General features: G+C 43.2%; 1 protein-coding gene across 3 annotated transcripts in view; it reads left to right on the top strand.

Annotated features, from left to right (window-relative positions):
* The first annotated feature begins 1,989 nt into the window (after window positions 1–1,989).
* The window catches only part of LATS1 (large tumor suppressor kinase 1), a 49,415-nt gene continuing 37,164 nt past the window's right edge, over window positions 1,990–14,240 (top strand). The window contains exons 1-3 of one of the 3 annotated variants that reach the window (XM_066247739.1): window positions 1,990–2,575; window positions 8,496–8,633; window positions 12,202–12,688. In XM_066247739.1, the coding sequence (XP_066103836.1) occupies window positions 12,347–12,688 (342 nt within the window). In that variant the 5' untranslated portion in view covers window positions 1,990–2,575; window positions 8,496–8,633; window positions 12,202–12,346. Of the gene's footprint in view, window positions 2,576–7,841; window positions 7,919–8,495; window positions 8,634–12,201; window positions 12,689–14,240 lie in introns of all 3 variants that reach the window. The other 2 variants (XM_066247740.1, XM_066247738.1) reach the window with 2 other exon arrangements.

Below are 14,240 nucleotides of genomic sequence, written 5' to 3'. Positions count from 1 at the left end.
CACCAACATCCACCAGGGGTGATGTTCCGCCCATCTGGGCCTTTGCTCAGTTACCACAAGACATTCTGGCACCTGAGGTGGAGGCCACGGAGCCGTCCTCAGTTCCCCGGGCCAACTTTGCTCCAATGGAACCTTGGCTGCAGGAGGGGAAGAGAGACACAGAGAGGAAGGAGAGGGGGAAGAATGGAGAAGCAGATGGGTGCTTCTCCTGTGTGCCCTGGCTGGAAATCGAACCCGGGACTTCCACATGCTGGGCTGACGCTGTACCTCTGAGCCAACCAGCCAGGGCCAGAATGTAATCTTTTTTTTTTTTTTTTTTGCATTTTTCTGAAGCTGGAAACGGGGAGAGACAGACTCCCGCATGTGCTGGACCGGGATCCACCTGGCACGCCCACCAGGGGTGACGCTCTGCCCACCAGGGGGCGATGCTCTGCCCATCCTGGGCATCGCTCTGCCAGGACTAGAGCCACTCTAGCGCCTGGGGCAGAGGCCAAGGAGCCATCCCCAGCGTCCGGGCCATCTTTGCTCCAATGGAGCCTTGGCTGCGGGAGGGGAAGAGAGAGACAGAGAGGAAGGAGGGGGGAGTGGAGAAGCAAATGGGCGCTTCTCCTATGTGCCCTGGCCGGGAATCGAACCCGGGTCCCCCGCATGCCAGGCCGACGCTCCACCGCTGAGCCAACCGGCCAGGGCCAGAATGTAATCTTTTAACAGAGGTTTTCACATTTGAACTTCTGGATGTAGTAACCAATAACTAACATCAGAAAAAGAAGTCTATCAGCCTGTCTGGTGGCGGTGCTCTGGATAAGAGCATCAACCTGGCACACTGAGGACTCAGGCTCAAACGGCTGAATTTGCCAGCTTGAGCATAGTCTCACCAGCTCGAATGTAGGGTCAATGGCTTGAGTCCAAGATCGCTGGCTTGAGCAAGGGGTCACTGGCTCTGCTGGAGTCCCCAGTCAAGGTACATATGAGAAGTAATCAATGAACAACTAGGGGGCCGCAACTATGAGTTGATGCTATCTCGCTAAAAAAAAAGTTTTTGTTTGTGTTTTTTTGTGGGTTTTTTTTTTGTGTGTGTGGCAGAGAGAGTCACAGGGACAGATAGGGACAGACAGACATGAAGGGAGAGAGATGAGAAACATCAGCTCTTTGTTGCAGTTCCTTAGTTGTTCATTGATTTCTTATATGTGCCTTGACCCCGGGGACTTCAGCAGACCGAGTGACCCCTTGCTCCAGCCAGTGACCTTGGGCTCAAGCTGGTGAGCCTTGCTCAAACCAGATGAGCCTGCACTCAAGCTGGCGACCTCATGGTCTCAAACCTGGGTCCTCCGCATCCCAGTCCAATGCTCCATCGACTGCACCACCGTCTGGTCAGGCAAAGAAAGAAAATCTTTAATCAAAAAAAAAAAAAATCTTGCCTGGCCTGTGGTGGTGCAGTGGATAAAGCATCCACCTGGAATGTTGAGTCTCCAGTTTGAAACCCTGGGCCTGCCTGGTCAGGGCACATATGGGAGTTGATGCTTCCTGCTCCTCCCCCCTCCCCCCTCCTCTTTAAAATGAATAAATAAAATATTTTTTAAAAATCTTAGTAGACTAGTAGAAAAATGACAAAGGGGGATACCAACTGAATACATTTTCAAGAAGCTGAAGTGGCAAAGGCCTCTACAAAGAGTGGGTGGTACTTTCAAACATCAAACACCCAATGATTCCATCCCAAATTTCCAATTTAATTTAACAAAAATTATAACCTCTCTGGTCATCACCGTTATTCCAGTTGCGGCAATAATGCCTTTCTCATCGATCAATTTGGCTGACATAAAAATCTCTATTCATCTTTCTTGGTTCAAGATTATATTAAATGGCCGCTTTGGATAATACTTAACCTCGCCGATTTACTGGGGAGAGGAGAGCTAAGCAAAAATAATTTTATTTCAAAGCCTAGAGAAATCCCCCATCCTGATGTCTACAGCCAGGTTTCAGAGAGAAATCATTTGTTCCCTCCTGAGAATTAAGCTCCTCGAGATGCACATCTTGACTCTATATCCCGGTCCATAGAAAAAGCTTAACTGAAAAAAGTGAGGCTGAAGTCAATGCGTGGGCTGGGGCGGCGAGACCTTACTCCCACGAACTGGGGCGAGTCTGGGACAGCGCTGGGCGGGGGCGACGCGAGGCGACGCTGGCGAGCATGCGGAAGAGCGGGCCCCGGGCGACGGAGAGAGGCCGGAGGCGGCGCTCTCCCAGGCGCCGGGCGGGCTGAAGCCCCCAGTCCCCGGCCCCCGCGCAAGCGACGCCGGGAAATGCTCACATCCGGGAAACCTGCGGCGGAGTGCGGCCGCGGCGACACCGAGTGGAAGGCAAAATGGCGGCGATGGTGGCAACGGCTTGGTGCTAAGGGGAGAGCCAGGTCCCCGCGACCCTCGCGACGGGCCGCGCTGGCCCCTGGCAGCCCCAGGTGTGTCCCCCTGCCCTGCCCCCTCCTCCGGGGCTACTTGGGGTCCCTGGAAGGGGTTCCGGCCGCCCGGCGCCCGCTTTCCAGTTCGTGGCCGCTGTCCAGGAGCCCCGCACTTCCTCGCAGGTAGGTCCGGGCTGGCGTGGCGGGTGGGGCGCACCCTCTCCTTCCGAGCCGGAGTCGGCGGGGCGGCGGCCGCCGGGGCCCACGCCCATCCCCGCTGGCGGGGCTCCAGGGGCTGCTGCAGGCGGGCGGGCTGGCCCGGTCCGGTCCGGTGCGGGCCTGACTTGCTTGGCTTCATGGACCGGAGCTGAGCCCTGCCTTGGGGAAGCGAGGGTTGGCCGCGCCCGGAGCGGGAGGAAGAGCCCCAGGCTTTGCGGCCTTTGAGGTGCAGGTTAGGCTGGGAAGAGCCCGCTTTGCTGGAGGCCTTGGCGGCTACTGTCTCCCAATCCACTCGTGCCCGCAACACGCACGGCTCAGCGGCGCTTAGGAAAGAAAGCGAAAGGGGTTTCTGAAGGGCTATTACACTGAAAGAGCTACTGTTCTTTGCATCCAGGAGGGACCCTATCCTGGTTATACCTTGAAGAAATCTCGGGAATTTCTATTTCTAGTTCACTGAAATGTTAGATTACTGTTCATAGTTGGAAGGGGTAGGAGAGATGGAGTGACCTTTATGGAGGGAGAGTACATAAAAATACAAAGATTGCAGTAAAGAAAATCAAGGGAACATGGTTTATTATGACTTCAAGAACTTGTATCTTGAAGAATGACTCTCTGGTGACTTGATTTAACCCCATTCACTGACTTCTCCAACTGAAAGTTATTTTGTAAGGAAACTAAGTTTAATGTTTGTTGATCCATATGGCTTACAAGATGTCATCGTGTACAAATTATTCATAAACTTAGTGAGAAATAGTATAATTGCACACGCAGATAATACTGTTATCAGGCCATTTTGAGAGAGTTGAATCCCCGGGATCATAAAGCTTGTTTGCCTTTGTGGATTATTTAGGAAGTTTAAAATTTTTATCAAATTTTCTCCCTGAGGAGGTAGGAATATAATTACTTATTATAATTAGAATGAGTGTACTCTGCTAAGATAACCACATTTGTGATTTAACTAAGTTAATTTCTTTTCTTTAATAAGTTGACAGACAGGTAAAATGGGCTAGTTCATCCCCTGCGGCAGTGGAGGAATTTGATTTACCAGGAAAAGAAGTAGCATTGTGTTCCTCTGATCAGCTGCTACTGCAAGAAACTAGACCACAGTACATTCTGGGAAAGGTGCAGTCTTTCCATGCCTGAATATTTATTGAATATACCTTGCCACCCTGAAAGCAAGTAAAGTACCATTATATTTTATTATCTGGATTTCATTCTATAGATTGAGTTTTTATTTTTAATGTAGCCTTGGAACTGTTCCAATTCTGGTTATTTAGTTTTCATTCTAAATGTTAATTTAGTGAGGAAATTTTGTAGACCCCAAAAGTTAGTCATTGAGTAACATTTTTATTATTTTTTTAATTTTTAACTTTTTACAGAGAGAGAGAGTCAGAGAGAGGGATAGATAGGGACAGACAGACAGGAACAGAGAGATATAAGAAGCATCAATCATTACTTTTTTGTTGCGCATTGCAACACCTTAGTTGTTCATTGATTACTTTCTCATATGTGTCTTAATTGTGGGCCGTCAGCAGACCGAGTAACCCCTTGCTTGAGCCAGTGACCTTGGGTCCAAGCTGGTGAGCTTGTGCTCAAACCAGATGAGCCCGCGCTCAAGCTGGCGACCTTGGGGTCTTGAACCTGGGTCTTCGGCATCCCAGTCTGACGCTCTATCCACTGTGCCACCGCCTGGTCAGGCTGAGCAACATTTTTATCAAATAGAAGTGGCAGTTATTTTTCAACAGGAACATGAAATATAGTGATTGTATTCACTTTAGACTAGTTAATTCTTAGAAAGCAAATTGAAAAAAATATGCAAAGATTCTTGAGTATTGCTGTGTAAACAGCGAAGACCCTGCTGCTAAGAAAGAGACAGTACATATGACTATTGCTATTCTCATAACTGATTTGGTTGGACCATTGAGATTGGCCATCTTTTTTTATAAATCTATTTCAACCCAAAGTAACATTCTAAGTTGGACAAGTTATCAATAATATATGTTTGGATTTATTGATATTTATATATTTGATGATGGTCTGAATTTATAAAGAAATGGACGTTTTGTCTATTCAGTCTAACCAATTTAAATGTCCTTTCAAAGAACGAGTAAGTCTAATCCCTGCCTTTAGGAAACTCATACGTAGGTATGACCCTGACTACGTAGTACAGTTGGTTAGAGCGTCAACCCAATACACCAACGTTGCAAGTCCGATCCCTGGTCAGGGGAATCAGCCAATGAGTGCATGAATCGGTGGAACAACAAATCAATGTCTCTGTCTCTCTCTGTGTCTCTCCCTCCCTCCCTCTTTCTCTTTTAAAATCAATTAAAAAACAGATGTGAGTATGATGAGAACAGCACTGGGCTGGTTCCGGATGTGTGGAGCCCATTCCCTGCATGGTCTGCAGCTGGCCGAATGAACCTCAGCAGGCCACTTCCCTTCTCTGGATCAGTTAACTCATCTAGGGGGAGGGGAAGATTATGTATATATACACACATATATATATATATCCGTATATACACAGTTTTCAATATATATGTATGTATATATGAAACACCTATGCTTTATGAATTCTGTAGAAAAAATAAGTATAAGAATCGGTAAAAACAAATGCAAAGTGAATTTAGATTTCAGAGGAGAAGGTTAACAACTGGCAGTTCAATGAAAGCTTCATGAAGGAGGCCTTTGAATGGCATCTTAGAGGTTGGGTCTGACTTCTCTACAAGAAGAAGTCTGGCAGGGGATCTCCCATGTAGAACAACAGGATGTGTAAGGACATGAAAATAGACCAAGTGCAGGATAGTCAGCTGAGAGCCTGACTAGAGGAAAAGATGGGTGGGGTGAGGGAGTCTGGTTAAGATATCAGAAAGAAATAGATAACTAGCATTTACTAAATCAGTCACTTATTCTAAACGTTTGACATCTATTATACTTATTTAATGATCAAAATCGCCCTATTAAATAGAATAATCATTTTCCTCATTTGAGGATGAAGGAACTGAGGCCAGCTCATTAGTGGTGGCACTGGGATTCCGACCCTGGAGTTTTACTCCAGAGCTCTTACTTTAATTGCTAAGTTAAAGGAATCCCTGAAGATTCTGAGGAGGGAGTGACATGATCAGAACTATTTATTAGAAAGACTCATTTGAAGAGTTCTTTCAAAATTCTCTACCTATTATTAAATTGGATATTCACATGTCATTATCAAAGATTTCTAAGATTTGTTAGTGCCAGTGTTGACCATACCTTGTTGGAGGGATTGTAAATTTAGTACACCTTTCTGGAAGGTAGTCTGACAGTAAGTATGAGAATTTTAAGTATGCATTCTTTTAGACCCAGCAATTTTACTTCTGGGAATTTACCTTTTTTTTTTTTTTTTTTTTTTTTATCAAGAGAGACATAGAGAAGGACCAAAAGGGACAGACAGACAGGAAGAGAGAGAGATAAGAAGCCTCAATTTTTTGTTGCAGCATCTTAGTTGTTCATTGATTGCTTTCTCATATGTGCCTTGACTAGGGGCTCCAAGAGAGCCAGTGACCCCTTGCTCAAGCCGGCCACCTTGGCCTCAAGCCAGTGACCATGTCTGTGAGCCCTCACTTAAGCCAGCAAACTGGTGAACCCGTGCTCAAGTCGGATGAGCCTGCGCTCAAGCCAGTGACCTCGGGGTTTTGAACCTGGGTCCTCTGTGTCCTAGACCAGTGCTCTCTCCACTGCACCACCTCTTGGTCAGGCTCTAGGAATTTATCTTCAGGGAAGTTCGCAGTTGTGTGTGCACAAGAATGTTTGATGTAGTGTTTTTTTTTATTAACTAATTTTAATATGTACAAGGAATATGTTATAAATGTAAGCTATGAAGCATAGTAAAATGGAAAACATCCGTGAATTCATTGGTTGATTCCTGTATGTGCCCTGACCGGGGATTGAACCTGCAACCTTGGCGTATCAGATGATGCTCTAACCAAGCTTCCCAGCTAAGGGTCTTGACAATAAGTTTTTAAAATTTTTTATTTATTGATTGATTTGAGTGAGAAAGAGATCAGTGTGTTGTTCCACTTATTTATGATTCATTGATTGATTCTTATATGTGCCTTGTATGTGCAAGGATCGAACCCGCAAGCTTGTTGGATCAGGATGACACTGACCAACTGAGCTACTTAGCCAGGGCCTGAAGATAGTATGTTTTGACACATATTTCATGTTTAAGTGATTGTACTTCCTAAGAGCGTTTCTCACCTTTGAAAATTCTGTAATCTTGCCTAAATTTTGCAGTTGTTTATGCCTTTAATTTCATTGCCTGTTGCATGACAGGCAGTTTCTGAATTTGTAATGCTATATCTTAGTAACATTCCGAACATTAATTAAAGGTTCAGAGTCTACCATACATGGTGCTGCCAATGAAAATAATACAATTGGCCCTGGCTGGATAGGTCGGTTGGTTAGAGCATCATCCTGAAGCACAGAGGTTGCCAGTTCTATCCCCGGTCAGGGCACATACAGGAGCAGATCGATATTTCTGTTTTTCCCTCTCTCCCTTCCTCTCTCTCTAAAATCAATACAATAAACAGTTTAAAAAAATAATATAATTGAAGTGACAAGGAAATTTCACCTTTTACTCGTGGTCAAGTTGGCTATGTGCTATTGTCTGCTGCATCAGAGCTTCTCTGCTTTGTAGCTGACAGGTTCTTTTTATTAATGCTTTTTAAGATATACTTAACTTTAGAAATACTAGAATGTAGAAAAGGATGCATCTTAGAATCAAGAAAATACTGTACTTACTGTTGTGGAAAGACATTCATAGTAATGTATGGTTGTGTTTTGTTTTGTTTTTTTGCTATAATATTGGGCCCTAAGCAGAAGTAGCTAGATTTATTGGTCCTGTGGTCCATATATACCATAGTTATCTTCATCAGGTCCTGATAGGGCTCCTCTTGGTCCAGAGACTTTTGAGGTTACCTTTGCTCTTGTTTTCTGTTCCCCTAATCACTCACCACAGTACACAATGATAGAACAAGGATGAGAAGGCCATAATAACACTTGCATTAGAGAAAGAGAAGAATGAGAGATAGCAATCCCTGACGTATAATAATTTCGAAATCTTTATAGACATATCTTGTGAAAGCAACCAGCTCTGGAGGCAGGAGAGATTCCTAGATTGGATCGTTATTCAACTCTAAAGGGAGGAACTCCCTTCACCCGTTGTTCTCTGTGACCTGTGGTCATTATTCTGCAGGAACGTCTGGTGGATCTTTTTTCATTATCATCCTTGACCACAGATTGAGCTTTGAGGGAATATTCTCTCTTTGGAAGGTGAGCTAAATGTTAAACCTTGAAAAATTTATTAGCTATTAATATTTTGGAAAGGCTTAGGAAAAAATTGTTTATCATTAGGAACCATTTTCTTTTTTCTCTTTTAGAGTGTTTTTTCTTTTTTTTGAATTGATATTGAGATAGAGACAGAAAGGGAGAGAAAGAGTGAGAGGGAGGAAAGAGAGAAGCATCAACTTGTAGTTGCTTCACTTTAGTTGATTGTTGCTTGTACGTGCCTTGACAGGAGACCCCAGGCAAGCCAGTGCCCGTTGGTCAAACCAGTGACCTTGGGCTCAAGCCAGCGATCTTTGGGCTTCAGTTCAAGCCAGTGACCTTTGGCTTCAAGCCAGTGACCTTGGGCTCAAGCCAGTGATGTTGGGCTTCAAGCCCACAACCTTTGGGCTCAAGCCAGCAAGCCAGTGCTCAAGCTGGTGAGCCTATGCTCAAGCTGGCAACCTGGAGGGTTTGAACCTAGGAACTCAGCATTCCAGGTCTCTGCTCTATACACTGCATGACCACCATCAAGCCAGAATCCATATTTCTTCTTTTTTTAAAAGATTTTATTTATTCATTTTAGAGAGGGGAGAGAAAGAGACAGAGAGGGGAGAAGCAGGAAACATCAACTCCCGTATGTGCCTTGACCAGACAAGCCCAGGAATCCGAACCGTCGACTTCCGCGTTCCAGATCAACACTTTATCCACTGCACGTCCACAGGTCAGGCAACTCCATCTTAGAAGCACGAGATATCAGACCTAATTTCATTTGTGAAGTAATTACCAGTAGATCAGGTTATTCTGTAGAGAGAATATGTGTAATTTTCAGCAACACAGTGACAGACTGTATCTTTTTTTTTCCTCCATTTAAAAAATTTTTTTTTAATTAATTTATTTTTTACAGAGACAGAGAGTGAGTCAGAGAGAGGGATAGACAGGGACAGACAGACAGGAACGGAGAGAGATGAGAAGCATCAGTCACCAGTTTTTCATTGCGCGTTGCAACACCTTAGTTGTTCATTGATTGCTTTCTCATATGTTCCTTGACCGCAGGCCTTCAGCAGGCCAAGTAACCCCTTGCTGGAACCAGCAACCTTGGGTTCAAGCTGGTGAGCTTTTCCTCAAACCAGATGAGCCCACGCTCAAGCTGGTGACCTCGGACTCTCAAACCTGGGTCCTCTGCATCTCAGTCTGACGTTTTATCCACTGCGCCACCACCTGGTCAGGCTGTATCGTTTTTATTTTTACAAAATGGTGAAATGTACACTGCCAAGTAGAATTTTGATTGATTCATAACTAATGTAGCAATTGTACCGTAAAAGTAGTGATTATTGAGGTTAAGTCATCAGAAAACGGCCTTTTTAGTGGTTTGCCTTAGGTCTTCATCCTGTTTCAGGCCTGCTACAGATACACATCTATATGTATAATGAGTACTCATAAATATAATTCAAAAAAATAAAAAGGGATTATTTTTAACAGCTCTAACATATAGATGTGTGGCATGAAGTTTACTCATTTAAAGTATACAGTTACAATTAGGTAGGTTGTAGTATATTTACAAGTTCTACATCACTATAATCTAATTTTAGAATATAAATGGCTTGATTTTAGCCTGACCTATGGTGGCGCAGTGGATAAAACGTCGACCTGGGATTCTGAGGTTGTCTGTTCAAAACCCTGGACTTGACTGGTCAAGGCCCATATGAGAGTTGATGTTTCCTGCTCCTCCCTCTTCTCTCTCTCTCCTCTCTCTCTAAAACAATAAAATCTAAAAAAAAATTATTAAAAATTTATAAATGACTTGATTTTATACATAGTTGATTTTAAAACTTGGCCTTTTTTTGCTTAGGAATACATTATGGGCATCTATTCATGTCAGAACATTTAGATAGAACAGCATCGATTCTTTTTAACATCTTCACCACATATATAGATGTAATGTGAATTACTTGAATAGTTACTGATGAGCATCTAGATTGAGGTCATCTTTTGCTGTTATACTTGGTATTGCAAGGAACATTCTACATATTAAAAACTTGTGTATATATTCCTTTAATTGTATTACATTGTTCATCGTAATCCTTGTTACTCCAACCATTTTATTCCTTAGCATACAGTTTTTGAGGGGAATTACCTGTAAATGCCCAAGTTCACATTGCCACATTGCTAATAATTAACAGAACAAGTACTTGAATAATTTTTTTTCTTTTTTTTTTTTTTTTTTTTAATTTTTCTGAAGCTGGAAACTGGGGAGAGACAGTCAGACTCCCGCATGTACCCGACCGGGATCCACCCGGCACACCCACCAGGGGCGAAGCTCTGCCCATCAGGGGGCGTCGCTCTGCCGACCAGAGCCACTCTAGCGCCTGGGGCAGAGGCCAAGGAGCCATCCCCAGCGCCCGGGCCATCTTTGCTCCAATGGAGCCTTGGCTGCGGGAGGGGAAGAGAGAGACAGAGAGGAAGGAGGGGGTTGGAGAAGCAAATGGACGCTTCTCCTATGTGCCCTGGCCAGGAATCGAACCCGGGTCCCCCGCACGCCAGGCCGACGCTCTACCGCTGAGCCAACCGGCCAGGGCCTTTGTTTTTTCCATTGTAAGTCCTGTGCACTTTTTTGACAAACTAGAGTATATGATTAGAATTAGGGAAGAGCTAATGGTGTTTAGGGGACACGTGTTTATTTCATTTGTTCAACATGTATATTTATTGAGCATGCACTCTGTGCCAGGCTCTGATGTAGGTGTAGGTAGACAATGGTTAAGAGAGACAAATAAGATTCTTTTTACTCTTAAAGAGCTTTATTTCAGTGAGGGGAGACAATGAACAAGTAAACTAGTAAGGTAATTTTAGATAGTAGTAACTACTATCCAGAACAATAAAACAGAGTATTTAGGTGACTAGAGAAAGGGTCTTTGAGGACATAACAGGACTGAGGCCTTAGTGACAAGGAGGTAACTATGTCTGTCTGTCTATAGACATCTTCATGTAACATGAGTGGTGATTACATCTAATGAGAATAGAAATAGGCTCTCAGTAGAGGGTAATTAGCGGTGTTTCACATCCCAGTGATACCACTTACAAACTCTTTTACCCAGACTCTCTGAACTTGTTTTCTTACAAAGGAGAGAGAGTAAACCCACTGCACAGAGCTGTTCGGATGGTTTGTAAGAATGTAGGCAAAGTTGTGTAGCACTGGCTTGTGGCAGGCTTGCAACAGGCCAAGTCAGATTTCATGATTCTCCAAATAAAGAATATATTTCTAACAATTTTTGTAGATCCCAACTTGGATGGCTTTCTTCAGTTAGTGATTTCCCTATCAGTGGAGACATGTCAGTAGATTTTAGATGACTATTCTTCTGGTGTGTTGTAGAAGATATTCATGTATTCAGTGAGAAATTAGACAGTTTGGTTTAGAGGTCCTTTCCCAATCCTGTTGTTTTTGTTTTGTTTTCTTTCTTTTCTTTTTTTTTTTTTTTATCTAAGTTGGAAACGGGAGGCAGTCAGACAGACTCCGGCATGCGCCCAACCAGGATCAACCCGGCATCCACCTGGCACGCCCACCAGGGGTTGATGCTCTGCTCATCTGGGGCGCGCTCTGTTGTAACCAGAGCCATTCTAGCACCTGAGGCAGAGGCCATGGAGCCATCCTCAGCATCCTGGCCAACCCTGCTCCAGTGGAGCCTCGGCTGCGGGAGGGGAAGAGAGAGACAGAGAGGAAGGAGTAGGGGAGGGGTGGAGAAGCAGATGGGCACTTCTCCCGTGTGCCCCAGCCGAGAATTGAACCTGGGACTCCTGCACGCCAGGCCGACGCTCTACTACTGAGCCAACTGGCCAGGGCCTTTGTTTGTTTTCTTAATTTAAGCTTTTAATTTATTGTTGACGTGGTTTCAAGTGTTCCACTCCCCATCCAATTGTTAGTAAGTGTACTGTCGCTAGAGTCCCAGTCTACAATTGGGGAAATCTAAAATTGAAACTGGTGAAGTTGATATGAGTTTGCCCATTGAATTTTTTACTCAGTAACCCCTTTTATTTTATATACTTTGATACTTACTACAGCACTCTTAAAATTATTTTTTATCATAACCACTAGTTTAGATAATTTTATAGAGTAAGAAATAGGCACGGAGAGGTTATGTAACTTGTTCTTATCATACAGTAATCCATAATGGATCCTGAACTAGATATATAGCCTAGGTCTCTGCCTCCTAAATCTGGATTTTACCCCCTAATTCATGATACTGCTTTATCAGTTAATCACTTTATAGCTTTTATTTCTTTTTATGTTTTTTTAGGGTTAATTATTTCAATTGTAAAGAACTCTAAACATTCCTGGGGACTTCTGCAGAGGATCTTTTTCAGTTTTGCTCTAGAGAAGACTGAATCTATCAAGTGGCTCTCTTAAAGTCCTTTGTGTGGGTTATATATATAGATGTTTTCATGAAGAGAAGTGAAAAGCCAGAAGGATATAGACAAATGAGGCCTAAGACCTTTCCTGCCAGTAACTACACTGGCAGTAGTCGGCAAATGCTGCAAGAAATTCGGGAATCCCTTAGGAATTTATCCAAACCATCGGATGCCGCCAAGGCTGAGCATAACCTGAGTAAAATGTCAATTGAAGATCCTCGACAAGTCAGAAATCCACCCAAATTTGGGACTCATCATAAAGCCTTGCTGGAAATTCGAAACTCGCTACAACCATTTGCAAATGAAACAAGTCGGAGCACTTCAGAGGTTAATCAACAGATGCTTCAAGATTTGCAGGCTGCTGGATTTGATGAGGTAAGAACTTTTAAAAACAAAAGACAGGATTTTTCTTACTCTGTGTCATATTACATATTTTTGGTGACCTCCTGCCTAAATGGTTTCTAAATATAATGTATACATATTTGTATATTCTATCAGCAAAGAGTGTTCACAATTCTAGTAATTGTTAAAATAAAATAATTATTATTTTGTTTTCTCTGGCTTCTGGGATTTAAAAGGTTAGGCCGTGGGTTAGGAAGTGCAGCTGAAGAAAGCCCTGGGGAGGGCGGGCAGGGCCGCAGTGTGAGTGCGCTAGGAGCTCTGGGGAGGGGGGGGGGGGGGGCTGGGGCAGAACCGGCAGGCCTGAGGCCTGAGGCCCTGCCAGGTAAGTGATCTGTGTCCCAGAGCAGGAGCTAGAATCAGGGATTTCGTCAAGCAGTTGTAGTCACACCACTCAGGTCCAAGTGCTGAATTCACACAAACTACAAATTTACAGGTTGATCAGTCTTCAAGAATTTCATAGTTTTATTTTAATGAAATTTCTGTTCATGTTAATTTTGGCAAGGCTTAAATATTTACTTTCAGAACTCATTAAAAAGTTTTTCACAGCATATTTATTTAATCACATTTTGTTATTAATAAATTTTGTTATTTAGGTTATCAATACAGTTTATTTTCCATGATCATATACTTTATATGAACATTTTAGGTGGCAGAAATCTTTTTAGATAAAAATTGACTATGGAAAATATAGTTAAATGTGAATAATCAAGCATTAATTACATTTTCTTTTAAAATTATAGAATCTTTTCTCCTGATTATAAAAGTCATATCTATTTCCTGTTAAAAATTAAAGCATATTGTATGGCCAGTAGCTGCGGCCATTGTGGCCATGCACATGCAGGTGCTCATTGAATTCGGACAGATGGTCAAAAAACAGTAGAGCCAAAAACTGGTGGGCCATTCCTTTATTCAAGACTCGCACCGGCCTATGAGCAAACACACAGGGCTTCCGAAGCCATTGACACATGCTCACGTTCTCCGGTTGCACAACCAGGAGAATCTTCTCTGGTTTTTCCTAGACACAAAGGCCCCCCCAGTCTCAGCGGAGCTCACAAAAGCCCTCTCCTCTGTTTCCTATCTCCTTCTCTCTGCACAAACTTTGCAAAACCATGGCTTCCTTCTCCTTCTCCTCCTCTCTTCTTTTTCAATACTTTCTGGCAAGAAACCCTCTCCTCTAGCAGACATTAGCAAGACAATGGCCCTTCCCAAGCAGGAAGGTTATTTGCAATTGCTTGGGTCACATACCTGGCACTGCCCAGCGCCATTTTTTAACATTAAAAGTGAGCAAATGCAAAAAATAGAAATTTTACAAACTCATTTGCCCAACACATATGAAGAACTGAAAATCACATTTAGTTCCATAATACAAAAATACCCTTAAAATTCTTTCTCTATTGTTAATATTTTGGTGACCACATTTTCAGTTATTGCTATATTTAATTTTAAAAATGAGAATCTAAGTTTGCATTATAGAGATAAGTAAAGAATTTGATAAGGGAGATTTAGAAGAAAAAAGATTATTTTT

This window comes from Saccopteryx bilineata, chromosome 12, assembly GCF_036850765.1.
Source record: "Saccopteryx bilineata isolate mSacBil1 chromosome 12, mSacBil1_pri_phased_curated, whole genome shotgun sequence".
Classification (NCBI taxonomy): Eukaryota; Metazoa; Chordata; class Mammalia; order Chiroptera; family Emballonuridae; genus Saccopteryx; species Saccopteryx bilineata.
Note: the sequence above shows the minus strand (reverse complement) of the source record. Positions and strands in the feature narration are given on the sequence as shown.